The 26,667-nt window shown below is 46.1% G+C and overlaps 1 protein-coding gene across 1 annotated transcript in view; it reads left to right on the top strand.

Moving 5' to 3' along the window:
* The window catches only part of TIPARP (TCDD inducible poly(ADP-ribose) polymerase), a 131,320-nt gene that overhangs the window by 20,696 nt on the left and 83,957 nt on the right, over window positions 1-26,667 (top strand). The window contains exon 2 of the mRNA XM_069618433.1: window positions 435-1,413. Coding sequence (XP_069474534.1) covers window positions 461-1,413 — 953 coding nt within the window. The 5' untranslated portion in view covers window positions 435-460. The remainder of the gene's footprint in view (window positions 1-434; window positions 1,414-26,667) is intronic.

Consider the following 26,667-nt stretch of genomic DNA (forward strand, 5'->3'; position numbering starts at 1 on the left):
CCATGGGGATAGAACAGCACGGATGGTATATCCATCATCCTCCTGCACTCTAGTGACGTATGCGGCCTGACAGATGGAGAAATAGTGCTGAAATGAACAATTCCACAACTGTCTGTGTGGAAGAATAGCGTTGCCTTAGCGATATCAGCACCATCGTTGTCTAATGGGCTGTAATGGTTGTAAGAATGTGTGTGTGTGGGGGGGGGGGATCTGCAATCCATTGAGTGAGTGTGCGTGAGAGGCAGAGGGCGGCGAGTGCACAATGTGGCCAATCACTGGAATTAAGAAGCCTGCATTTGCTTAGCTCTCAAACATACATGCCTGGCACAGCTGCCACAGGCAAAACAATTTACATGGGGGGATTTTGCGTGCATTCAACTGCAGTCTTTAGAGAGCTTAACCTTTTGCTTTTTTTCCCCTCCCCCCCACCTCAGGTTCGTTTTGAGCAGCTGCTGCTTTCATGAACGACATGGCGGAAAGCGTATACCTGAAGGAATCGGAGCCAGCAGCCCCCTGCGTCGCCAGTCCTCCCTGTCCAGGAATGAAGTGCTCCGAGGTGGCGGAAGGGGTGTTCCCGGCGCCGCGGAGGCTGACTGAAAAAATCCCACCCGTGAAGCCCTGCTTTAAAAAAAAGCAGGCCCATGCACGTTTGGACAAAGACAGACTCAGGGCATTTGGACCATTCTTTACAAGCTTATTAGGAGCCAGTGGACTTGATGGCGTATTTCTGCCAAGGAGCCAGAGTGCAAATTCCACCAATTTATGTGAATCTGCTGTCAAAAAGGGCTCTCCTTGCCCTCAAGCTAGTGCATTGATCTCTGGACCCCCAAGCCTTGGGCCCCTGGCGGATCCCCTCTCCCCTGTCCTGCAGGAGAATTCCGGTGGCCAATGCAGCCTCATCGAGGTCACAGACGCGACGTTTCAGACTGATGCGCCTGATGTGACTGTTGCTAACGCGCCCGTTGCCCAGTTCCAAGATCCTCATTTGCACACAGGCCCGACGGGTGGTACCACTTCAGTCTGCCCGGAGAAGACACTAGAAAGTTATACTTCTGGACCCTTCCAGACTATTAGCTGTCCGGGCCCAAGCGTTGTATCACAGAGCAGTAGCGTAAACCCTGGACTATTCCAGGGCCAAACTGAGGAAGCCTCGCTTCTGCTTCTTTTTGAACTTCTGAACCAATTGCAGTATCACATCCACCAGGATGACGGCATAGAGATCTGCGTGGCCTTCCTGGAGGGGACTTGTTTTCATGGCAGAGACTGTCCCAGACACCACACGGTACTGCCCTACCACTGGCAGATCAGAAGGCGGATCAACAGTGTCTGGCAGAGCGTGAGCGACGACTCCCAGGAGCACTTGGAAAGACTCTATTGCAACCCAGAAAGCAACAGAATCAAGTTAAAGTATCAGTGAGTAGCCATACTTCCTCCTTCTCTCCCTCACCATCCACCCCCATTGGCTCATGGCTTGTATGTCTCACGGGCAGCCATAAGGCGCAGATGTTTTTCTCAGACAGCGCGCATCCCTATCGAGCACCCGCCAAAACATTATACAAGTCCATGGCTCACCCTTTCGTTTATATATTTTGGCAATATGTTTTGAGTAGGACACACCATGCTTAGTCAAGCCCTGGCAAGCCATGCAGATTCGTCAGTTTCACCGTGTTATATATATGTGTTATATTTTGTCTCGATAGGGATGATTCATTCAATTAGGCATGCTATCACTGCTGTTAAGTACGGGGTCTATACGTGTGCACTACAGTTAATCGCTATATACGCTTTAATGATGGTCATACATATGTGTTTATAGGCGCTATACAAATAAACTACCAATATCAATTGGTTGGGCGGCTTAAGACGTTTAAACACTCTCATAATTCAGGTAATCCGTACTGCCTTGTAGATTGCCTTTCCTTTTAAACATGTTTTTCCAGACCCCTCACGTTTTTGATGCTGGCTCTTTCGGCCTTGGGATACTCAGTGCTCTTCAAACTATGCTCCCCCGCCCCCCCCCCCCCGGGGGGCCAAGGGATGTCCGCGGGGGCACACAGTTCTTACAAAACAGAGTACAGGGACTGCTTTTAATAGAAAATATACGCTCATGTGGCAGCTGGGGGGCCAGCAACAATATGTTTACTCGTGGGGGACTCAGCATAAGAAAGTTTGAATATCACATTGCTAGACTCTTTTTGGTTGAAGTGAATTTTGGGGTCAAAACCATTTGTAGGTCCTTGTGAGCCAAGGGCCCACTACAGTGGTGATAGTGCGCAGTATAAATATCCTTTAACATTAACATTCCCTACTCTGATAGCGGCTGTGTTGCCATGTTTTTGCTTGTGGGAAGAGTATGCTAGAACGCAAACAGTCCTTTAAGCAGAATTTTATAGTAGAAATGATACATTCCTCTTCACAATTCACACAGCACTCAGTCATTCCTGCAGCCTTATGCAAAGAGACCTCACCCCGGGATTAAAGAACAGGCCGTCTTGTGGTATGCTGGTATTACTTGGGAGACAGGTTCAGTCACCTAAGTAGTCAAAAGGGGGCAAGGCTGTGAAGGAAGACAGAAGGATAGAGCAATTTTCTTTCTATCCCTGCCTGTTCTAGGGTCTAAAGCTAGGTAGTGCTGATGTGCCACTTATCTAACAGAGACCGTATAAGAAATGAAAGAAGTTTACTGTCAATTATTCAATATGTAAAACATTCAGCCTTGTCCTTCCTCTCCCATTTTTGTGAATATAGTGGAAGAGAAAAGATGTTAAAAAAGAACACCCAGGGCAATTATTCATAATGTACTTGGGTTAAAAAGCACAAAAGATAAGAAGACAAACAAACCCTCACTCTGTCTTGTGATAAATTGACTTGACAGCTAGTGTGGAAAGTAAAAGATTGCTCAGAAACCAAAGGTATGCCGATTTGCGCCTCCTGTATGTGGCAACCACCGTCTACCGGTTTCAGTGGGAGAAATGTAGATAAAGCCACTTTCATCAGGACATTCATGTAAATCATGACCAGAAAGATCTAATGCGGCTCACACTTTCCCACTCTTTAAAATGCCATAGAGTGGAAAAGCTCGTGAGGGTACCTGGAATGTAAAAGAATATAGACAAGGGTCACCTCTCTGCTGTAACTCCAAGTGGATTGGCTAAGAATATGCAATTAATTGTATGCTATTCTTGTAATTACTATGTTGCTGGTATAAAAAACACACGTTCTATTGAAACAGCAAGTAGTTTCACACTGTTCAGTTGGTTATGTAATCATAACCCCTTCAATCTTTAGGTCGTTACTCATTCTCTGATATTTAGTACGCAAAAAAGGGACTGACCTTACATTGGCTCCACCTTGGTCAGTGTTTAGTTGCAAGATTACTTTCCGTGTACATCTCCAGTCTTAAAGGGGCGGTGACGTACGCTGGTGGCACTCTGTGTGAGGGCGAGACAAAGGGACAGATACATTATTTCATTGTTTCATTTTATTTTATGTCTATGATCCCTATGGGACATGTGCTTGAGTTCATTTTTTGGAAACAAGCAGCGTTCAGTATGCCGTCATCATTATCACACTATGCTTCTGTGTACCAACATCAATGGCTAGTCTTAAATAGTTCGAAAAAATGCCATGGCAATGTTATGGGGAAAAGCGACTGAGCCCTGCACCCGGCCGGGATTGTAATTCCACCACTTCACTTTGCATGGCACCCACGGTACTGTGACGAGGAAGAGCATCTTCCATCCTCAGGATTAATCCATGAGACCCAGATTTGTCTTGGATCCTGTTCTCCTGTGGCTTTCCCGATACTTTGGGGGGAGTGAAATCTGTAGAAAGAGAATCAGACTATTTTTGAACATATTTGGACTGGGCTGTAATATACAAGATAAAGTGCACCTTAACTTTACCTTACAGGTTGCCCAGGTGGAGGGATCCTCACACATTTATCTACTCTAAAGAAAACATTCTCCCTGCCTTCCTACACTAATCTATGAAGTTACACCTTGTTTAAAATTCTCATGATTATTAATAACTTTCACCAGTTGGTGCATTTTTACTGAATATAAGTATATTGTGGTACCACCCAATGTGTATATTATTGCCATTATTAGGACAGTGTTGCCTGAGTACAAAGTGTGTTATTTATATCGATATGTTAACTTGAACACTATTTAATATAAAAGTACCATGTTAGCACATAACATAGGGTGTGGAAATTCCTTTGTGGGGGCTTGGGTATTCACTGTACCTAAAAACCAGCCTGCATCACCTCCCATGAGTGCAGCCTTGGTTGTTCATCCATTGCTACCTTATTGAGAACCTTGGCTGGGGTGTTCTGTGCATCTACCTCAACTGTATAGAGGGCAGAAATACAGATACCCTCTTCAGTCTTTACACTGCTCCAACTTTTTTACATCACTGGCCCGCTGTTTGTGTAGCCCACTTTGCTGGGTTATACCTCTGTTGAGTCTGCCCTCATGTTGCTCAGTCCCTGCCCACTTTTGTGTCTAGACACACTTTTTGGTGCTTTTTCCCCAAAGTTGGATGCAGGCCGAGATGACTCCAGACTCCGTAGGTCTGATCCCACTTTGCTTGGTCACTGGTCCACTCTTGGGTCTGGTCCTTTAGCTCTGCCCATACCCACTGTTTGGTATGGCCCGCCTTCTCTTGTCTCTGCCACCTTTTAGGCCTGGCCCTAAGCTGCCCTCTTTCAGGCCCACTGTTGGATTTGTCTCCTCTTTGCCCCGATGTCTCCCTGTTGTTTGCTGCATCACAGATCCCTTATTGTGTCTAGTCCACACTGGTCTGTTCGCCGTTTCAACTTTGCCCTATTTCTACCCGCTGTTGGGTCTAGCCCCTTTTGTCTGAATTTCAGGACAGCTGTTCTGATCACTTTTACTCTGTATCTGCAACCCCACAGCCCCCCTACCTACCTGCACTATCTAACACTTGCTGTCTGCACTTAACCCTGCATGGCCACCTGCTGGCCACACTTCTTGTTTTGATGTTTAGATCCTATGTCCTGCAATTGCTCCTCCTCCCTTTCCCGTGGCACTTTTCCCCTTCCTCTCCCCTGCACTTGCACGATCTCAATGTCACTGGGCCTAGAAAGATCGTGGTCTTGTCCCCCCTTGTTTCCTCCCCTGCCTCGTCGCGCCTTGAAACGCCTGCGTATAGGCGTGCTATAAATAAAATATATCATATCTACCTAACTTTCAGTTCGATCGCATTTTGCTTCACCTTAAACACACTTCTTAGGGCACCCTAATTTATTCCTGTCTGTGGCCATTTTTCAAACTTTGATCTATTTTTACTGATTGCTGGGTCAAGCCCTACTTTGCTCTGTTTTAGACCAACTGTTTGGACTGGTCTTGCCTCGTTGCTTTGCAGAACCATTGCTGGGTCTACCTCACGTTCCCCTGTCTTTGGCCTGCCCTGGTTTTTATTAATTCTGCCAACCTCCCAAACTTTGCCCTATTTTGCCACTGTTGGGTCTTAACCATCATTGCTCTGGCTCGAATTTGCTCTCTGGGTGCACTTGTCTCCCTCTATCCCTCTCTCCCACCCCTTTCTCTTTCTCTCTCCCACTGTCTCTCTTTCTCTCTCTCATTATGATATGATAGGTTATTTATAATGCGCTTAATACCCAGAGGTTTCTAAGCGGAAACCCGGGAATCGAAGCTATGGTGCTCCGTGTCATCTTGCTTCCAAGGTGAGCACGTTGCCCCTGGGCTATCCTCCCGAGACAATTACATTACCACTGCATTTGCTCCCATTTTGTTTTTATATCAAGCCAACTGTTGGGATTGGCCTGACAGTGCCCTCTCTCTGCCTGCTGTGATGCCCGAGCACACCTTTCCCTCATTCAAGCTCATTGTTAGGCGTGGCCCCTTAATGCTGTTTCGTTCCCATTGTGGTGTTTGGTGCCCGTTGGCCTTCTCTCAGCCCTTTGTTGGGTGGTCTCCCACTTTGCCCTGCCTCTCCCACTGCCTACTGCTGCCTCTGGCCCCACCCCCCTCTCTTGTGTAGCCTGTATTTGGATTTGCTTCGCCGATCGATTGCCACCACTTTAGAGTTTTTAAAGTGCTTTCACAGAGACTGTTGATCCACCAGCCACTGACCACTCTTATTCCAGAGCCTGGTGCCAGGCATGATCGTTTTCTTTTCCCGTTTAACCCTCCCCCACCCCAAGCCCCACTGGTCTTTCTAAGTGCAGATGTGATTACAATGCATTTACTCTTTCTGTAAGAGACCTGTCCCCTTCCCAGTCCCCATTGGCTCCCCGTACAGATGGTCCTAGTTCAACGCACGGCGTCTGTGGATCCCAGCGCATACACATGAAACAGCTGGGATTTTAGTGGAGCTCTGCAAGCGTCATACTTGCTGATAGAGATCTCACCTGTGGTCTTATCTATGTCATCACTGTTTATAACTATGTTTACTATCCATTGTAGATACCCACCGACCTCTGTAACCAAGTGTCCGAAGCATCCTTTGTAATGCTCTGTAACTAAGATTCTTAAGTATCCTTGCAATGCTCAATGCTTGCGCCCAGCTACCTGAGGGTTGGTTTTGCGCTATATTAAATAAAGAAACAAACAAACTTGGCTGTACTGGTGAAGGGATTCTAATGACCACAGACCTATTCTACACCCCAGGGTCTGCCTAGAACTATGTGAATCGCAGGATCTCCCGCACCTAAGTAAGGAGCCCTACCCCTACTGTGTAACCAGTGGCTAATCATGTTCGGTTCTATATCATTCCATGGCCCGTTTTTTTTTTAAACACAGCATTTTTTTCCGCAAATACTCATCGAATTTTGTTTTGTTTCTGTTGGCGGGGTTAACCCCCAAACCTCCATCCCACCTATTTACTATCCAGTCCCTCCACCTTATATCCCTTTACCCCCACCCCCCCCAATATATTCCGATGTGTTTTTGAGGTAAACAAAATGCCGCGAAAAATAAACGGCCAATGAATGGACGTCATATCCAATTTTCAACGCTTGCCCTCAGAGTGCTGTGGACTCTTGAGACGGTGGCAGAGGCAGGCCAAGGAGCCAGCGGGGGCAAAGGCCTCCTCGCGGGTCACAGTGTGGTACCAATTCACCACATTGGCGGGGGTAAACCAGAACGTGAAAAACCTGGCTGGGGGAAGGACCTGAGAGAGAGCCCCCAGTTTCCCTTTAGCCGCTCCCCTGCTAAGAGAGGCCACACACTCGGATCCTGGATAAGTCACTGAATGCTAAAACAACCTACCTTAAAAAGTGGACCTATTCTTTAATGAGATACAGAATATGTTCATGCACAAGCATGTATGTGCTTTTGGCTGACTCTGGGGGAAGTTTGCTTGCACGCTGATCAAAGGAGCTCATCCACTCAGCCAGCCCAGTGTTTGATGTCATCACTATATCAGTGATGCACTGAATTGTTTCTGGGCACAACTGAAAAGCGACATCTTGATTTTCAGCTTTGATGTTTCATATCTGCCCTCTGAAATGTGTGCAAAATGTTACCAGGGAGCCTGAGAAATAGTGAAGACTGCGATGCATATCCTAGAGTGGGTGTCCCTGCAGGTCAAGCATTGCAAAATGGCCGACCTCACTAATGCCAGGAAAGCAGTGCATTGACATTCCCTACAATCCAAACTTGTTTGATGGCAAAATCCGCCACAACTTTCCACGCCGCCTCATCATGCCCGCTCGCTTTTCACAGCACCATGAGCCTCCATGGAATTAATGTTTCTCCGGAAATCACCCACCACAAATATTTTTTTACCATTTAAAGTTTTATTCAAGTCTAAAGCGTGTAGTACCATCAACGTACTGCCGGGTACAATCTATGCCGACAGCAAACATTACAACAAAGTCTCTCCAGTTCTTCAGGCTTCACGTATTCAATTGGCACAAAGAGTGTCCGATACAGAAACAAAGATCAAAAGCATAAAACATAGACGTAATCAAACGCTAGATAAGAGTGAAAGATTTTAAATAAAAAATACGGTGTGGGAGACAATCGAGCTTAAGTTATTCATTACAGATGTTATAGCAACGAAAAGGACGCCATCTCATGGCTTATGATGGATAGCGGGGTTGTCATGGCAACTCACAAAAGAGATTAGTGCTCCCCAATCTACCAGCAATTGTGCAATCTCCGCCTTCAGTGCTGCATCAATTTTGCACATTGCGGCCACAAAACACTCCCTCACCCACCATTCCTTCATATCCGGTTATATGGAAGACTTCCAATTCTTTGCGACAACCAAACGTGCCGCTACCAGGAAGCAGGTCAACAGCTTAGAAGCTTTACCTCCCAACCTGTAGTGCCCACGCCGGTCCTCCTCGCCCAACAACCTAACCCCGGGGGTCCAGCGCTTGATCTACAACGCACATCTTTTATCTGGGCTAGCACCTCCTCTTCCAAAACTCTTGAATAAGGGGACATGTCCACCACAAAGGGGCTTGGGGTGTCGGTACAACGCAAGCACAAGGAGGAGAGCGCAGCGTTCATCTTGTGCAGGCGTTCTGGAGTAAGATACCACCTACACATCAATTTAACACTGGTTTCTTTAAGCTGAACTGACTTTGATGATTTACCAGCCTGTGTCCAAATATTGTACCAAGCCAGATCATCCAGAGGTTTCCCCATATCGTCCTCCCTTTTGACCGTATATGCATGAGGGGGCTTGAATCTGTTGGAGTTTAACACTTTAAGCAATGAGTCAATCTTGATTAGACTCCAGGTACAAACAATACTATCTACAGTTGCAACAAAGACGCATGAGAAGAAGGGTGTTAGTACAATTCTGCCAGTGCCTTTCTGTTTCAATATTATTCGTTTTATAAGTACTCCTGCTTGCTACCACTCTGGTATGGTATTGTAATGTTTATTTATATATTATATAGCGCCTATTCACAGGCAAGTGTTTCAAAGCGCTCAAGGAGGGAAGGAGCACGGGAAAATAGTCGCTCAGAGCCCTTCAATTTCTGAGACGATAACGGTCTGCACAGGCAGATTAAGTGAATATTATACTTTTAACAGTTTAGATACAGCAAATAGGCCCGTAGGCGATTCAGTGTTTTTTTCAAGTGCACTTTAAGGGGTGAAGATGAGGGAGAACAGGCAGAATAATCTTCAGGCAGCGCTGTATACAGATCGTGCAAGTGCGGTAGGGCAAGCGTCGGGCAGGGGACTCTAGGGGGCATTGCTGTTCTTTAAAACATCGATCCCAGCTATTCGATTGTGCAGGTTATATACATGTACTGGGAAGCGGGTAGTTATTCGGCAAGTCAAGTTCAAGACAGATAATTTAGACATGAAAATATCATTTTAATGTGTGTGCACAGCATTTCTGTGGCATTTGACACTCCGAGGTCCACAACTGATTTTTCAGGCTTAATTTTGTCACTTAGCCCAACAGCCTCCGATTGTGTATTTAGGGTCTTCCAAGTGGAGCAAAAATATTGGTACGGTCGACATTCTATGTGGGCCTTAGTTTCAATTGGCTGCCGTTGTAGTCAATTGAATGGACAGTGTCGTGTCCCCAAATTCAGAGGCTTGACAGAACCTTGTTTGTTGTGTTGTACATTTTTTGTTTTGCTTCCATTGTGTCCCCGTGTTGTGGTCAGTATACTAGTGATCGTTACCGCTTACAATGATGTGACCTATATAACTGCCCTTAAGTCATGGCATGATGCGTACTGGGGCCACTGAGGCTGCACTTGACCCTTGACAGCCAAAGGTAGATGGTTTTGCCAATGCTTCTTTGTGATTTAAGAAAGACTTGTGCCTGCTCTTAAAACCCTTTGGTGTGCTTTGTCATCTTTATAAAAGGGGACTTCCTGTATGACATGTTGGAGTGCTCGATGCAGCCTGTTTGCTGGCGTGAAAATAAAGGTATTGACCAGAGGCCTAATAGTGCTCCGGGGACTCCAAAACCTCATAGTGGCAATACTACCTTAAAAGGATGGAGGTGCTCACAGAGGAAAGCCAAGGCATTTTAAAGGGGAGTTTCTCTTTCTCCTGCATGGTCACAAGAGCACGAAAAGATTTTAACAGGGAATTAAATTGTAATTATGCACCACGTATCAACCCACAGCACTTTGAGGTCTTACCAATGGTACATAAGGCGCTATACAAATGCACAATAACATAACACCCACTTCATTTAATTGCACAGCAGTCCTAAAACAGCATCATCAGTGAAAGTGCTGATTCAAGAATGACAGATGAATTAAAGAGTAAGAATAAAATGCACAGGAAATGTGAGTCATGGGACAATAGCAATACATGATGTTTAAAGAAAGCAATGTCATAAAAAAAAATGTTAGCCAGGCACATTTTCATGTTACTTAAGCAATGCCCCCACTCAGGAGGTCACTCTTGGGAGTTAGTGGCACGATAAACCAATTTAAAATAAAATCCCTGTTTTGCAAGGGTGTTTGTCAAGGTTTCCGAGTCTTTTTCTCCTGGCAATGCCGAACGGAAGGGGCCTATAGCTAGTAGCATTCCCGCTTGCTGTCAGGGATGCTAGTAGCATTTCATTTTAGTTGAGGAGTAATGCTTATACAGAGCGCCTGCCATCACTCGAATAAACTGAAAACTCTTAAAGACATTGGCTGCCATAGAAAAAGGAAAGTGAAGTACTAATAGTCCGTTCTCCATTTCCATCAGTGGTCATCGGTAAAGAGCCATGATGAAGGGAGACCAGCAGGGTGCTGTGAGGGGGAGGGGGGGTTGGGGGAGGCAGAGGGGGGGGTGAAGGGGCTTGGCAGTGTATATGGTTGGAAGACTCAAGGCAGAGAGGTGTGCTGGGAGCAAACATGATTCTTGGGTGATACAAAAGGGCTCAGCAGCGCGTGGCTAAACCAGGAAGTAAGATGAGTATTCCAAGCCCACTTCTTCTTAATTATCGGAGGCGTGGGCGGACCCACGCAGGCGCTTCCCCATCCTATAGGATGATGTGCCCCAAGCCCACTGATTAGCTAGGTGCCCCTATTCTGTTAGAGCCCAGGTGCTAATTATCAATCCTGTTTGGCTGGAGCTTTCTTAGTGAAAATGGCACATGAGTGAGACCAGTGATTCAGTGCACCCGACTCAAAAATAAAAATACACCATTTGCATATGACCCGTAATCTACCACGTTTTGTTACTTTGGCTGTTAAATGGTAAAGCGCCTTAAATGTCGCCTTGTATTATTTTATTTATAACTGTGTTTCCTGTAAACCATAGCCTGGCATAGCATAGCATTTACATAGCTCTCAACTCACACGCTTTTGGTGGCTGTCACCCTCCTTGTAAACTGCGGACTCACCCGCCAAGCCTCCTGCACGCCCGTTTTTTTCTCAACATCGGGTGTTTTCACCCGCCTTTGCATCACAAATGGATGAGAGCTATAGCATGCCTGTTTCACTGCGCCTTAGCATGGCGGACCATACATAGCATGGATAGTATGCATTTCCAGTAGACCGAAGCATGACTTTGCGTATATAGATTACATTTACAGAAGACGGTAGTCTATCAAAGCATATATAGTTTACTTTTCCGGTAGACGGAACTCTGGGGTGGCTTACATAGCATATTTGCTGTACATGTACGATAGGCCGCAGTCTAACGTAGCATAAATGCTTTTCGTGCTGCTAGGCAAAAGGCTCGTTTCAGAATCTTACCTTCAACTATGAGGAGGTTCAATCAAATCTCCGGCCCTTGTGCCAAGAAGGGAACACTTTTTCCCTGGTGTAGGCTCTAATGAGCGGGAGATGGGTCAGGGGTCAAGTCCTAAACATTTAATTGGGGGGACTCATCAACAAAAGCACTGGGATGCGACGTCATCAGAAATTAGCATATTAAGATGAAATATGCACATTTCATTAAATTGGCGTTCCATAACCACCCAAACTGCGCAGGACGAATGGCATTTGCCTTTCATGAAATCAACACACACACAAAACCAAGACAGAATATTTTTTTTCTAATAGTATTTTTAAAAATGTTAAAAGGTGTGCATGTTTTAAACTCCAAGAAACACTACCAATGTTTTCCCTGGAACTTGCAGTACCGGAATGGGTCATTGCACCTTTACTTGTTTGCCAACTTTTCATTAGGTTATATAGTGCAGTGGTGGAGGGTCCTACAAGCCTTACGACTGTGGTTCGATCCTTGCATTCAGCATAAATTCAAAGAGGGGATTCAATGTTGTTTCTCATTTCAGCTGGGGGGGACTGAGTCCACCCTCTGAGGAAAGTGGGTGGACTGCGTCCCCCCGCGTGTACCCTCGACTTGATAGTAGAGATATTATTTGAGTGGATTGAAAGATCCTCTTCCACGTATTCTTTTTTTTTTTCTCCATACGCCTGGCACCAGAACATGCAGGCTATATGTTAAGAACTGGGTTTAGCTCTAAATAGAAATCTATGCCTGGCGAGCACCTTCATTTCTCTGGGAGCAATCTTGGTTAGTCAAGCTGTCTCGATTTTAGAAGGATTGAAAGAGGTTTTGATTGTGAAGGATCTTGTCCTTTATTGGTCTTGGCTGTCATGTGGTGCGGTAGGTGCAACTTGGGAGCCCACACTATTGGCATTGGGAAGCAAAGCTAGGAGGGGGATGGGATGAGTGGAGGGACACAACCTTGTAGGTGTTGTTTGGAATTTGTATCCACCCATTAGCCTCCCATAACTATGCTAGTTCATACGACCATACCCACCCACAACCTGCCCCTTCCCACTCAAAGCACAAACACCCTGAGCTGTATTTGAGCTAGCTCTGTGCTTTTAAGGTGCTGCCAATGTCATTTCTAAGCCTTTTTTTTTGCGAGATAGTGTCTCCTGGTGTCAGATTATCTTGATTTGTGCATGAAAGGAGAGAATGAATTTAGCACAAATGTTGCTGTTTTTATAATGTTGAATGGAGCAAACAGGTTTTGCCCAAATCAGTATTATCTACAGCTGTTTTTGCCAGGGCAAAAAAAGAAGCAGGCTGTGTTTTACTATGTTTGCAGGGTATAATGAAAAAAATTATAGTAAACACATTTATCTGGATGTTAGGAAGCAAATATAGTACAAATACAGTATTCTTCATTTGTGCTCTGGTGCAAACGTTTTTAGATAATAATGGAATGGTGAAACCTCTTTGCTTCATTACGTATTATGTACACATTTGCTCTGTTTTCAGCACCAGTTCAAAGGTTATTCTAGCTCCCTTTATAATAAAAATGTCGTAACCTTGTGTTACTTTAGGCATTTTATTTATAAGCAAGATGTGTGTTCTCGCATCTGTTCCTTGCACTGCATTCCCGTTAACAGGCATTGGCAGAGCCAACAGTTTTGGCTCTTATATACTCACTGGAGCGGCATTTGCCAGTTACTGCCAACAGATTCCCTGGTACTAAAACTTTTTGCCAGCTGGTGCCTGGAATTTTTCTATCCCATGCCTACAGAAAAGCCAGAAATGTTGTCTTCTGCCAAAACCTGCATGAAATGATTAATACGTTAGGCATAGACGGTGATGCCTCAATTTTTTAAGGAGATTACGCAGGGAATTAAGAGTTTATTAATGTTACTGAACAGAATGCATAGCATTGAGCATATTTAAGTGGATTTACTTAATTCCTTGAAAATAGAACTTCCACGGTGGAAATAGGGACTTGTCAATGCCCACCGAAAGTGGTCAGTTGCATGGTGCCACAAGGGCCGTGTAGCTCCCGCACCCTCTCAGCATATGCATTACGGTCCCGGGGTACCTATTGGCTGATCTGGGAGCTTTCTTCAGGAATTATGCAGACGACCCCCCCCCCCAGATCGTTGCCTGTTTAGACGGACTTTGCATGTCTCATTTATAAGTCATATTTTTGGACATTTCGAAGACTGGACGAACAATGATGAGCTCCGACTGAATCGGAGAAGAACCCCATTTCTGAAGGGCTTGGCTTGTCGCACCCATCCCGAGATTACCCTGGGAGGCATGTCTACCCCAGTGCAACTTAAAGACAAAGCACTGGACATAATCCCGTACTTGACCCGGTAAATGGGTGTGCATGGCAATGGTATACAGTCTTTATAACGAAAAAATAATAACAAATGATTTTATAACGAAACCTAAATAACGAAAATATATGTGGGGTGGGGTAAGGGGTTAAATCTGGCGGGGAAGTGGTTGGGGTGGGTTTTTAGTCAGGGGAAAGGGGTTTTGGGAGGTGGAACCCCCCCCCCCCCAAAAAATTCCCATAAGCCATGGCAATGCAATCATGAGCATAGCAGCTGCCATCATATGTTGCTGCAACGCCTGGGCGACCATTGCCTTACCTATTTTAGGGGCCAAGATTTGCTATTGCAACTCTCTTTATGTGGCAGTCACGCAACACGCCATAGAGATGTGCCGGCCGCGCAAAGTCACTTTGAACCGTGCAAAAAATTCCATGAATCGGGCCCATACTCTAGAGTTAAGGCAAAACGTGGCGGCCTGGACAGGCTCCAATACTATTGGAAATAATTCTAGTTCTCCTGTGCTGAGGGGACCACGCGGACTCCAGGTAAAGTCAAAGGTTCACTTTTGGAAGTGGGCGCTGCCTGGAGTGATTCTCTATGTGAATCCAGCATGAGCATACTCGCCCATAGCGCTGAAAGGGTTAAGCAACTCATTTACCATAGAGTGCTGTTTGGTGCAGCAATGCTATGTTATTGTGATTTGCACTGTGCGCCGCTGTCATTTTCATAGTCTCCATTATACACGAAAAATCAGAATACTGTCGTTTTGCCGAAAGTAAATGGCTTTGTTGTAATTTACTTCGACAAAATTACTTTGTTGGGAAGTAATGTTTTTGGGGAGTTACGGGGTATATGGGAGAGGGGAGTTGAGGGGTAGTAGTGGCGAGGAAAGGTTCATGGGGGGGTTCCTCCCGGTTAAAAAAAAAAGAAAATGACTTCGACCAAACAACGCAGAACCGTAAAATCATATGAACTGCATAGTTGATCCCGGTCCCCAGAGCCAGTACACAGTAAATATATACCGTGGTGACTGCACATTTGCAATAGTCTGCTGCTTTTGAGCGATCTGTCTCTGTTTTGCCGGGTAGAAAATTGAACTATCTTCTGGACGAGCACTGATCTATTGAGGATATTTTCTAATTTCATTAAAAAATTAAGACAATTCTATTTTAATACACAAATAGAAATAATAGAAAATGAAAATGTTTAAAGCTATGATCCTCATCCTACTTCTGACGCACATAGCGCTTTATGCCTTTGGGTCCCAGTGCACATAGAAATACAAAAAAGCTAATGTCACTAGGAGAATATGTGAAATACCCGGAGGGTTTGGCAGTCCCTGAGAGCTTCTTGTGTGCACTTCCGGGTCAGGCAGGACCAAGATCATAGTAGGAATTGAGGAAATGCCAACTACATTCTGACTAAACAGAAACTGTGGCTAAAGAGGGGTTTTCGGTTTGTAAAAAAAAAAAACGACATTGTGGTGAAGGATGTTAATGTTAAAGGATATTTGTACCGCGCACTATCAGCACCGGAGTGGTCCTCTGGCGGATCTGAAAAGGAAAGGGGGCGGGGGGTGAGTTAGTGGGAACCAGCAGGATAAGTGCAAGAGAGCAGTGATGTGCTGTTGGCAGCTTCAGTTCGGTTAACACCTGATCAATGTATTCCTGTAATTATGTCCACTTTAATGTTCTCGTTGTATAAGCTGTATTTAAGGTTCTGTGTGGAACATAAAATATATACATTTTAACCACAACAATAATCATTTACATTGCACCAGTTACCACTGTGCTGAGGTCCAGGTGCCAAGACTTGTCCAAATGACATGCTGTTGCCACGGCTGGAGTAACCAGACCTGGGGATGTCCAGAGGGAAAGGGATTTCTGAGGGGGCGACCAGGGTAGACCATAGAGGGAACTGAGGGCCTCGAAGGGAGAGGGGATTTAGGGAGATCAGCGAACTGGGGCAGTGCTTTTTGCTGCTTGGATGTGCCGGATCTTGCCATTGGTGAGCTGGTGGTTAGTCTGTCTTTTTGGCAAGCCTATGTACTTACGTTCATTAAGGTACAAGGCAATCTTGAGTGCTTGCATCATGGCCTTGATGAGCTCATGCGGACCAACGTAGAGGCAATTGTTTGTTGTCTCCAATCCAAAAACTTGGGCGTTAAAGCTTAGGAACGGTGTATATGCTGTGAATCGCAGCTGAGTCAAGAGTTGAGTGCATGCGACAAAGGCATATCCAGGATTGTCTATCAAGTGGGACCTGAAGCTAAAGTAGTCGGGCCCACTGCAGTGACATTAACATCTGGAAATGGCCACACAGCGCTGCTCTGGGGGCCTTGCACGCTCAGGCCCAACCCTGTCTACGCCTCTGCATGCACACATGATTGGAGGTGGGCTAGAGGAAGGGTGAATTGGAGCAGACAGAGTCGTGTTGAATTGAACAGGACTTCCTTGACAACCTATGGGGTATGACTTGAGGAATCGGAGGCTCACAAATGAATGAATGAATCAATGAATGAATGAATGAATGAATGAATGGAAAAAGGCACAGGGCACCACGCATCACGACAGTCGAATAACTATAGCATGATTGGGTAGTGGTATAGTGGAAAACCATCTGTGCAGTTACTTCATTAAGAGATAAGGTCTTAAGTTGCTGTTACAGTTGGCAGAAATCACAAGAATAATGCAAGAGTGAGGTTTGAAGGTTTTGATAGAAATATCTCCCTTCCTAATTTTAGCATTAACTGGAAGGATAGCTAGGGGACAGTGTGTTTGTCTTGGAAACAAACTGGGATTTAAACTTGTTTTGCTCTGAGATGTCTTGGAAGCAAGACAACGCAGAGCAACAAGGATTTGAATCCTGGTCCCGCTCTTAGAGACTTGTCTCTGGTATGAAGCATGTTATGAGAGAGAACAGAGGTGTCTCAGTAGAAGAATGTGAACAGTACAGTGAGCAAAAAGCGATGGCAGCAAACTCTCAATGTGGGAAAAAAAAACACAGAACAGGATATCATGCCACTTTTGAAAAATATCAGTAGAAGAATGGCATAAAACTTCCAGTGCACAGGAAAACCCCTTGTGAATCCAAACTTGCCTTGTTTTTTTAACCTTTAAAAAATCCAAATTTCGGTCTGAGGCCTTGGACTGCAGAATGCCCCAGCTTGCTGTGGTGAGGCCTTGGACTGGGGAATGCCCCAGCTTGCTGTGGTGATCGCTGCTTTTTGGAAATAGCCTTCAACCTCAGTGTGTGCATATATTTCGATGCCAGTGCGAGTTTTTGTGGGCTTTGCTCATGGTCACTGCAACCTCGCTTCCCTTGTGTTCCAAAACGATGTTGTGTTTCTAGGCAACGGGATACTGATAACGACATGTTGAGCCTTGTCGAGAGGCGCACAAACAGGCTGGGGCAACGCATGGTTCGCATGGTTACCACATCACTGGGCCACAGCTATTAATCTCTTGTGGTCAGAGTAGCTTTACGGGTCTATCCCAAATTGAGCACAACAAGGACATTTCTGTCTGGCCCTCTGCGTGATATGGGGCAGTTGAGCTGATGCCAGCTACACCAGCAGGTGGTACTCGTTTATAGCCCTTGTTTTGAAAACAGTTTACATGGAAGGCTGACTCATTATGGAGCTCTGTAGCCATAATATCTGTATTGTGCTGAAGCGCATTGGGCCACACTTGGGGATCGCGCGTGCTTACGGGCCGCTGGCTTCATTAGAGGAAGGGATGCGGAGCGCAAGATCCTATTTTGCAGTCTGCCCCATGAGTCTGTTTTCCTCTGGGCATGCATGATTTGGAACACTGTACGTGCCAAAATGCACATACCCTGTTATCCCTCCAAGCAGAAAGGAATCCAGAAAAGGCGACGACAGGGGCGCTTGTTAGGAGGCTCATCGAATCCGGAATCGTTAAGAGAGTTGCCATGCGCCACTGGCAACCTCAAACTGCAAACATGTGCCCCTCTTCCCCTGGGATTGGCTTTCCACTTTTGCACCCCCCTGACCCCTCCTATGAACTTCCCCAGACAGTTTGTACAGTCGGTAACTGCAGTTCAGTCGCCCAGAAGCTGCTGGGTTCTAAGGGACAGATGTTCTTAAAATAACAAGGGAAACCGTATGTCAATATGCATGTCCAATTCAGAGTGTGTGTGAGAGAGTGTGAGAGTGTGAGAGGGAGAGAGAGAGAGAGAGAGAGAGAGAGAGAGTTTTTTTTTTTTTTTCTTTTTTACAGGGTTAATAGCTACCCTCCTGGCCATCTAAGGCACCACGAGCATGTTACAGTAGCCTAAAAGCATTGTATATTCCACACCATTATCAGAGGGTGGGGGGGAATTGTCACTCCACCTCGGGTGACTTGCATAACCCTGTGTGAAAGTACGCCTGGCTATTACAGTGCCTTGTACAGGGCTACTCATATGTTATCTTATATTGATTTATACCACGCACAGCTCCAATGTTTATGGTCTCCAGGCGCTCTTGTGGTTCTTAACCCCTTAAGTGCCAAGGACAAGTATGCTGGTCCTTTTTGCATAGACTTGCATAATAGCCTGGCATTAGGAAAAGTGGGGTGGGTTGGTTAGGTGAGAAAGAGCGGAAGAGACAGCAGTGCTCAGCTGTTGATGTGTAACTGGCTTCTGTGTGCGCACGTGTGTGTGTGCGCACGCGCACTCGTGAGCTCTGTTGTGCACACTGGAGACATCCTCTTGCCAGATGGGGGACATCCTGTGTTTGACTTGTCGGATTTTTGAGGTTAGTAAGGGGGGTTGTGAGTTGGTTTGAAACGTGTGCTGTTTAGGTTAGTTTAGCGAGCAGGTTTTCTGCAGCCACCTAGGGTACGCATGGTCAGTGTGTGGGGAGTGAGGGTGGTTGCGTAAGAGATTGTCAGTAGGTTTTGGGTATTGAGTTGTGGATAGCCACTGGGTACAGTGCAACTATGCATTTAGTCTTTGTTGGGGCACCCCCTTCACACAGGCATGGAGAGAGCGCTGCTTCCGAAACTCGTGTGTTAATGTTGGGTCTGTCTGGGTGTGGAGAACAGAAAACCGGAAGCTGATATTGTATGGATTATTGTTTGCGGTAGCTGTGTCTGTCTCTAGTGAATGGGTTTGTCTTGGCAAACTGTGGTATAATGTTTGGTGCATTAATTTAACCGAATCCTCTCAAACCACTTCACAAAGGAACTTGACATTGAAATGTCTTTGTGGAATGGCTTGGGCATTGTACGACCAAGAAATGGCGGCAAGATGATCTTTGTCTGGTTGGTGTTGGTCGTCTTCTATTGTTGAATAACTAGGTTTTTAGCCATTTTAGATACTTGACGCAATCGTTCAAACCTGCTTTTATTTAATGCTACATATGATCAATACAGCCGCTTTTTGTCATCCTTCCCGGGTGCAGTGGTCGTTGATTTTTCCAGAGAAATTGGCGCGTGTTCCAGGGATCGGCGTGCCCCGTTGAAAGCCTTTGTTTAGTTTGTATCAATGCTGAAATTAAACAAACACCTCGGTCGGTGCTGTATTGGAAGCGGCTCTGAGATAACGGCTTCCATTTAATCGCGGGCGCTCGTGCATTGTAACCTTTGGCGCGCCTTGACATATACGCAGAAGGATTTGAATTTCCACAAAACAAATCCCTTGGTTCACTGAGGTAAGTAAGTGTTGGGGGCCTCGCTCTGTGGGGCGCAAGCTTTTCAAGTGTTCTGCGACCTGTGGCATACAGCTCTGCCATAATGACCATCGGAGTTCCTGCTGTGCTGCTATTTACATCTCAAATCAGACTAATTGGGTTTCTGCTCTCCAAATACTAAGAAGTGGGGAGGCCCATGCAGAGCCTGTGTTCCTGAATTCCCCTGCCACTGATACATTTGTTCCCTCGACATTTGTTCCCTCGCTAGTTGGCCGTTTTTTATGTTATGTTTGGAGTCAGCTGCTTCTGGGCTTTGGGGTCAGGCTGCACAGGATGCAGATTGAAACATGGATGAGTGGTTCTACCTCCCTGCCCGCGTTACAGAGGAAGGTAGATGACGCAAGATGGTCAGAATGTGCAAGAGCCTCCATTTTGTTTTTGAAAATGGTACCACGTATCGCATAAAAGGGGTTTGCAACCTTTGGCTCTCCAGATGGTTTGGCCTACAATTCCCATGATATCTTGTTATTGACTATGCTGTGTAGAGATTGTGGGAGTTGTAGTCCACAATATCTCGCAAACCGAAGTTAAGAAGCTGTTAGGAGGGACATTAAAAAGACTTCACATATTGTACTGGTGATTTCTTCAGTAGTGCATACTGCTTTTCAGCGACTTCATGGTGCCAGCAGGCAAGGCAATGTATGAGTGGTGGCATGAGAATGGCAAGGAAGACAAACACGTCCTAGAAAACATTCTCAACTGGTCCCAAGTTGCATTGCAGTTTCTGTTGCCTAGTTGTGATGACAAGATGGTTTAGCTCCCTCACGTTGGTTGTTAATCATGGCTAGAGGGCACTCATGATGCACCCCGTACTCATGCGACATGCAGCTTGGTATCAGAGCGGGTGTTTTATGGCTACTTTCAACTTACTCTATGACTTGTCGATCTTATTAAAGCCAGAGTTTGCTATGCCAAAGATCCTATCGGGAGTGAGCACCTTTCAGGAAAGCCTGGTGATACTGAATGGGATTTAAAGTGGTCTTGATACGCACAAGTCTGCCATTTTGGTTGCCTGCTAGTGCTTGGCTCTGACATAGAGGGGTTTGGAAGGGATGTTTTGATGCTCTAGTGTATCTGATGAGATAGCTCAGTGGGTTGAGCACTTGTAGCTGCAACCTAACTTTGATCTGTAGGTTGCAGCTCTGAATCCCTGCTACTGGCTTTGCACTGCAAAAATACACTTTGCACAGTTCTTTGAATCAGGGTTTGTGTCGGCAGTGCAAAGTCACTTTGAACCATGCAAGAAATTCCATGTCTCAGGCCCTAGATCTTCGCAAGTTAACCATCAGTAAACCCCATTCAACTTTAATTTGTTTAAAATAAGAATCTTCCCCTTCCATCACATTTCTTTGTGGTTTAATCAGTATTGCTATTGAATAAAAACAATTCTATGCTGTGTTGGAGGTGTCTTATCAATCAGCTCAGGTCTTAAAGAACCGGGTGCACCGATTTTCATACATTTGAGATGAGCAAAGCCCCAACATACACAGATAATATTCAGACTTTGACTGAAAGATTTGACGAACAGGAGTTGAAAGCAACTCCTGGGTGTCGGCATCACTGAGCAAGCAGGAGCTACATCACGGTGTGCCACAAATCTAGCACCCGGGTGAGATGGAAGTTATAACTTTTTAGTACACTATAAATGGCCCATTATGCTTTACTCGTGTCCTAATACACCCTATAAAAATATTCTCAGACACACAGCTAATGTCACAAAGTGATTTCTGCAGTTGGCCTGGGGAGTCAAAAGTAGCTCCTGCCAGCGTCCAGCATCAAGACTCTTCTACGCTAAATCGTTCCTGGGAATTTTCGGGGAAGTTTCCTGAGGGAGTCGGGGATTGGGTCTTCGTCATGACTCTGCATGCCGTTGGGGCTTCCTGTTTCTGGCGGCAGCCTTTCTTAGTTGGCCTCAAAGTAACTACATTTTTCATACAGCACAAAATTGTGGAGAACAACTTGCATACCAATCGCCCTTCCAATGCACCACAGGCACACAGGCTCCCACCTGGACACAAAGGCCATCGACTCAAACACCTATAAATAGACCTGGGTACAGTACCCGTCAGCACTGCAGCAAACCTTTCTTGTCTTTTCCCTCTCTCCCCTATTAACATAACTCTCTTACCTCTCCTCTGGACCCACCAGCGCGCCTTGAGACCACGCAGGGCAGTGGTGCGTGCTATACTTCTCAGTAACATAAGAAAGCATAACATTTCACAGGCACCTTGTTTCTTGTGTTCACCTATCCCCTCATATGCAGGGATTCAGGGCCCGGGCCCCTGTGTGTGCATGAGTTTCACAGCATACAGTGAAATCGGGACACTCGTGATCTCAGAATGTTTCATCTTAGTCAAGAACCTCAGTGTCATTGGTCTTCTGATGTGAAACACAGTAGAGGCTCAAGCCCCTGAAGTGGGGCAAAGACATTGGCGGCTGAGGCAATGGGCAATACGTCTTGAACATATCTTTAGATATAATGATAAAAGACCGGATGCATGTTTGTCCCATGCAGTCATAGCTTTGCCTGTTGTCACCACTAGAGGGAGCTGTTGCCTTAGGCTATATAGAGATAACGCCAATGTGCATAGCTTCACCTGTTGTCACCGCTAGAGGGGGCTGTAGGCTTAGCATATATAGTGGTCCTGCCGTTTTGATGAAAATCTGCACTTTGGACCATGTGCACAGGCCTGTACACTAGTAAACAAATACAGACTTTAAGAGAATAGTCCCAGTGCTTCCCTTCATCGCTGCAGTGGACTGCCAGCTTTCCGTCCTTGTGAATCCCTACCTCGGGCAGAGCGGACAAGAAGCCCCAAATAAGTCAGTCCCTGTCTGGAAACCACCTCTGTGTTAAGCGTTCTCTCCGGTATTCCACTTCACAGTGCTTGCCCCCTCTATGCCTGGGCATTTTTAAAATGTGATCCACTCTCCCAGGACTCAACTGTGTGGCTGGTGGTGTGTTAGGAAGAAAGAAGCTGTGGGATTCATCTTAGTGCTGGCCATCGCCATTAATAGACTGAAGTATTCTGTGGAGTTTATGGGCCTCATTCCGAGATTGGAGGTAGTCATGGCACTATTTGCCTCCAATACCGGTACCGGCACCGGTCTCGTTCAATGGGGACTTACAGGTGTAGGCCGACCGTTGCAGGACCGGTAAATCCCCATTGAAAAAGCCATTCCCCATTCCCATTTGAGCCACCACAGGGCTCAATGGGAATGGGGAAGGCCCTAATAACGGTACCGCAAATTGCGGTACTGTTATTAGCTCTGAAGTCCCTTAATGGGTCCCGTCCATAACGCCTGGTCAGACCAGGCGTTAAAGGAGGAACCCGCTAAGTGACCTCGTAGTAGGGCGGTAAGGAATTACCGGCACCGGACTCCTTAACGGTGCCCACTATCCCTTACCGCCCTACTCGGAATGAGGCCCTATGAGTTCGAAAAACTAGGGTCCAACAGTGTGGCACTCGCTCCATCGAAAGGATGCCATGCAGGAAAAAACCTTCATTCCATCACTGCCAAAATTCCCAGTGCCACCCATTTATAAGAAACAACTGGCGCAGTAGTTTACAGGGCAACGTGGTTGATTTTAGGGAATCTCATGAGTCCGATTCAGTGGTTGGTCATGGAATACACAGCTTTGAATCACTGCTCGAATAACCTGCTGCTTTTTACATGTCTCGGGAGGATAGCTCAGGGGCAACGTGCTCGCCATGGAAACAAGATGACACGGAGTAACACAGGTTCGATTCCCGGGTCCGCGCTTAGAAACCTCTGGGTATTAAGCGCGTTATAAATAACCTATCATATCATGTGCCACTGATGATTGGTGGACGGGAATGCTGGAAATTCATTGCAGCCACAGGCAATTTCTCCAAGCCGCCTGGCTTCCATTTCATTCTTCTTCAGCCGGCTGCACCACTACAGAAGGGGAAAGACTTGATGCAAAATTGGGCAGACAGGCTCCACATTGACCATCCACCTGTCGTGTCCTTGGACCTATGTTGCGCTCCACACTATAGTATTGCATTACGTTTGTGGCAGCACAACTTTATATGCCATATGTAGGTAAGGAACATGTACACATCCACACAAGTTCTAACCTTCTAATGTCCTTGATGTGAAGTTCACACAGCCACAACCTATATCACCTTCCACAATCCTTACTGTAAAAACGTATATGGACCATGAAACAAACCATGCCACAAACTGAAAACTTTTAAAATTCTTGGTCTAAAGTTCATATGGAACATGGTTACCTCTTACATAAGCTTCTGCAAGATCCTTGCTGGGAAGTTTGCAGGGAACAACTCTACATGCCATCCGTTTCTGCGATCTGTGGTGTACAGTTTACATGCATCATGGATACCCTCTCACCAGCCAAAGCCACCTTGAACCATATGGGCCTGATTCATGGAATTTTTTGCACGATGCAAAGTGTATTTTCGCTGGTGCAAAGGGCCTGATTCACAGAAGGGTTTTATAATGGCGCAATCCCATAGGAAAACATGCACAAAACCTAGAACAGGGATTAACTGTGCCCTATTGTGTCCAGGCTGTTTTTGCTTACCTAATACCAGACAATAAACTGGAATACCAATTGTTTGAAGACTTTGGGATACTGTCTACATGGACAATTGTTGATAAGTATATTGGCCAAGCGTGGAGTGTATATTGGCCAAGCGTGGAGTGCGAGTGGTTTCTCATTTTAGGAAAATGTTCTGTGAATCAGGCCCTTTAAGTGTCTTTTCACTGCAAAAATACACGTTGCGCTGGTCCACGAATCAGGGTGTTTGCTGGCATTTCAAAGTGACTTTGCACTGCAAAAATACACGTTGCACTGTTCCCTGAATCAGGCTGGAGCAGCGCATAGTGTATTTTTTCAAAAATACACCTTGCACTGGTCCTTGAAGCAGGTTGTTTGTTGACAGTGCAAGTCACAAAATTCCATGAATCAGGCCCGATAGTGTTAAGTCTAAAGGAGCCCACATACACACGTTTCCCCTTGCAGTTGCTATTTGTTTCCTTAGGAACTGCATGACTCGGGAACGCCACATGAAAGGCACGGGAGCTCTCTGGGTTCCTGTTTGCTCAAGGTGGCCGCCGACGGCCTTCTCACGGCTGCACTTTGATGTGCGACGAGCACACTCTGCATACCTTTGATAAAGGCGGATAATGGCCGCCGGATGGCCTCGCGCCGCTAACAGGGCTGTCTGAATATCGCCATTCAGCGATACCCTGATTATTTTGCTGGTGTGTATAGTTACCGTTGCCAGGGTGTGCGACTAATGCATGGACGCGAGTCACCCAAAGACTCGGCTTGCGCGTTCCCTCACATCACCTCATCCGGCGCCCGCCTCCAGCCGCCGAGGTTGCCAGGGTCACTTCCCTTTTCCAGTCCCTGTGACCCCGTACAGCCACTTGGTTTAAAGAATGCTTCCGTTAGCACGAAGCATACTGGGGACCAAACCCCTCCCTCCCCCCAGCGCTCCCACCGAGCTTGAATCAGAAGGAAAGCATTCAAGTATCCTGCCCTCGTTCACCTGACATATGGGCTGGGGTGGCGAGCATCTGAGCGCCCCATTAACCCGGCCATGTGGGCAAAGGCCTTAAACTTGTTTTTTCATAATCTTGCTCCCCTTTGTCCAGCTATTATGCGATACCATAGCGAGGGAACAGCTGTGGTGTTGGGGGTTGCCCTGTATTTTTTTTAAAGAAAATTACGAAAGCGAGCAAAACTCCCTAAATACATATAAAATAGCTTACAATGGCATATTGACAAGTGCTTCCCAAACCATACCTGGGTGCTGTGGGGGCAGTGGCTACTGGGAGGCCACGGTAGGGGGTGGGTGGAAGGGCACACTGATAAAAAAGGAAAGAAGAGGTTACATAAGGTGCAAATCAGGGTTAGAGCAAGAGGAATTTGGAATTGCTTCATAGAGCTGTATGTATTATTACGCTATTATCCTCCTGATGTGGCGATGTTGGGAGGGGTAAGAGGCGGGGGCGCCAGATGACACATAGGGGGGAGACCGCAAGCTCTCACCTGATGTTTGCTGCAATGTACTATCAAGTGAACTCTAAAGAAAGCGTTGGGGGCACCGTGCTGATTTCTGCCTCTTTTTTTATGCCAGCCGAGCTCAACACTCTGGTATTTTCCTCAGGGTTGTCCAACTCTGGGCCTCGAGGGCAGAATTCTGACTGGTTTTCAGGCATCCCTCATTAATATTCATGACGAAAAATGTGCATAATCATTGTATGGAAATCTATATCATGCATATTAATGAGGGGTATCCTGAAAACCCAGCATGGATTGGCACTCAAGGCCCAGAGTTGGACAACCCTGCTTTATAGCCACCCTTGGAATAGAAAGGGCGCTCTCCTTTTCGTGAAGAAACAGCCTTTCTATTTCCATGACAGCTTTTTTGCTGGTCTTCAGAATGACAACATGTTTTCGCTCCAAGTTCATAGGATGCACAACTTACTTTCATTCTGAATAAAGCCACCTGGGCATACAGCCTGAGTGCTAATCGTTTGGACTAGAAAGGGTGCTTCTTCTTTTGTGATGGAGTACTCTTTCTATTTCCATCACGGCCATCTTTCTGTTCTTCAGAATGATGGAAACATGTTTGTGCTCCAAGATCGGTGGATTAACACGTTTCTATTACTCTGAGAAAGGCACCTGGACATGAAGCCTTTAAATCCCGCCATCGGAATGAGCTGCGTTGGCTCCAGAGAGCGTTTTAAAAGCCTTGTTTCTTTCAAACCTTTGACTTGGTTACCGGATCTTTAACTGCATGCTCTGCATTGGAGTCGTTAGGGGGTGGAGGGCTGGGGGGGCTAACTGGCCTCCCCTGCAAAATGTTGTTCCCCCCCTTTCCCAGGACGGGTGAAGGAAGACCTGCCCTACCCAGTCCTCCTAAAGTGGGCCTGTTGACTTGGCAGAATAGCCCATCACATCACGCAGCTGAACAGAGCTCCTTGACTGACCTGC

The sequence above is a fragment of the Ambystoma mexicanum genome, chromosome 10 (assembly GCF_040938575.1).
Source record: "Ambystoma mexicanum isolate Mex_15411 chromosome 10, UKY_AmexF1_1, whole genome shotgun sequence".
Lineage (NCBI taxonomy): Eukaryota > Metazoa > Chordata > Amphibia > Caudata > Ambystomatidae > Ambystoma > Ambystoma mexicanum.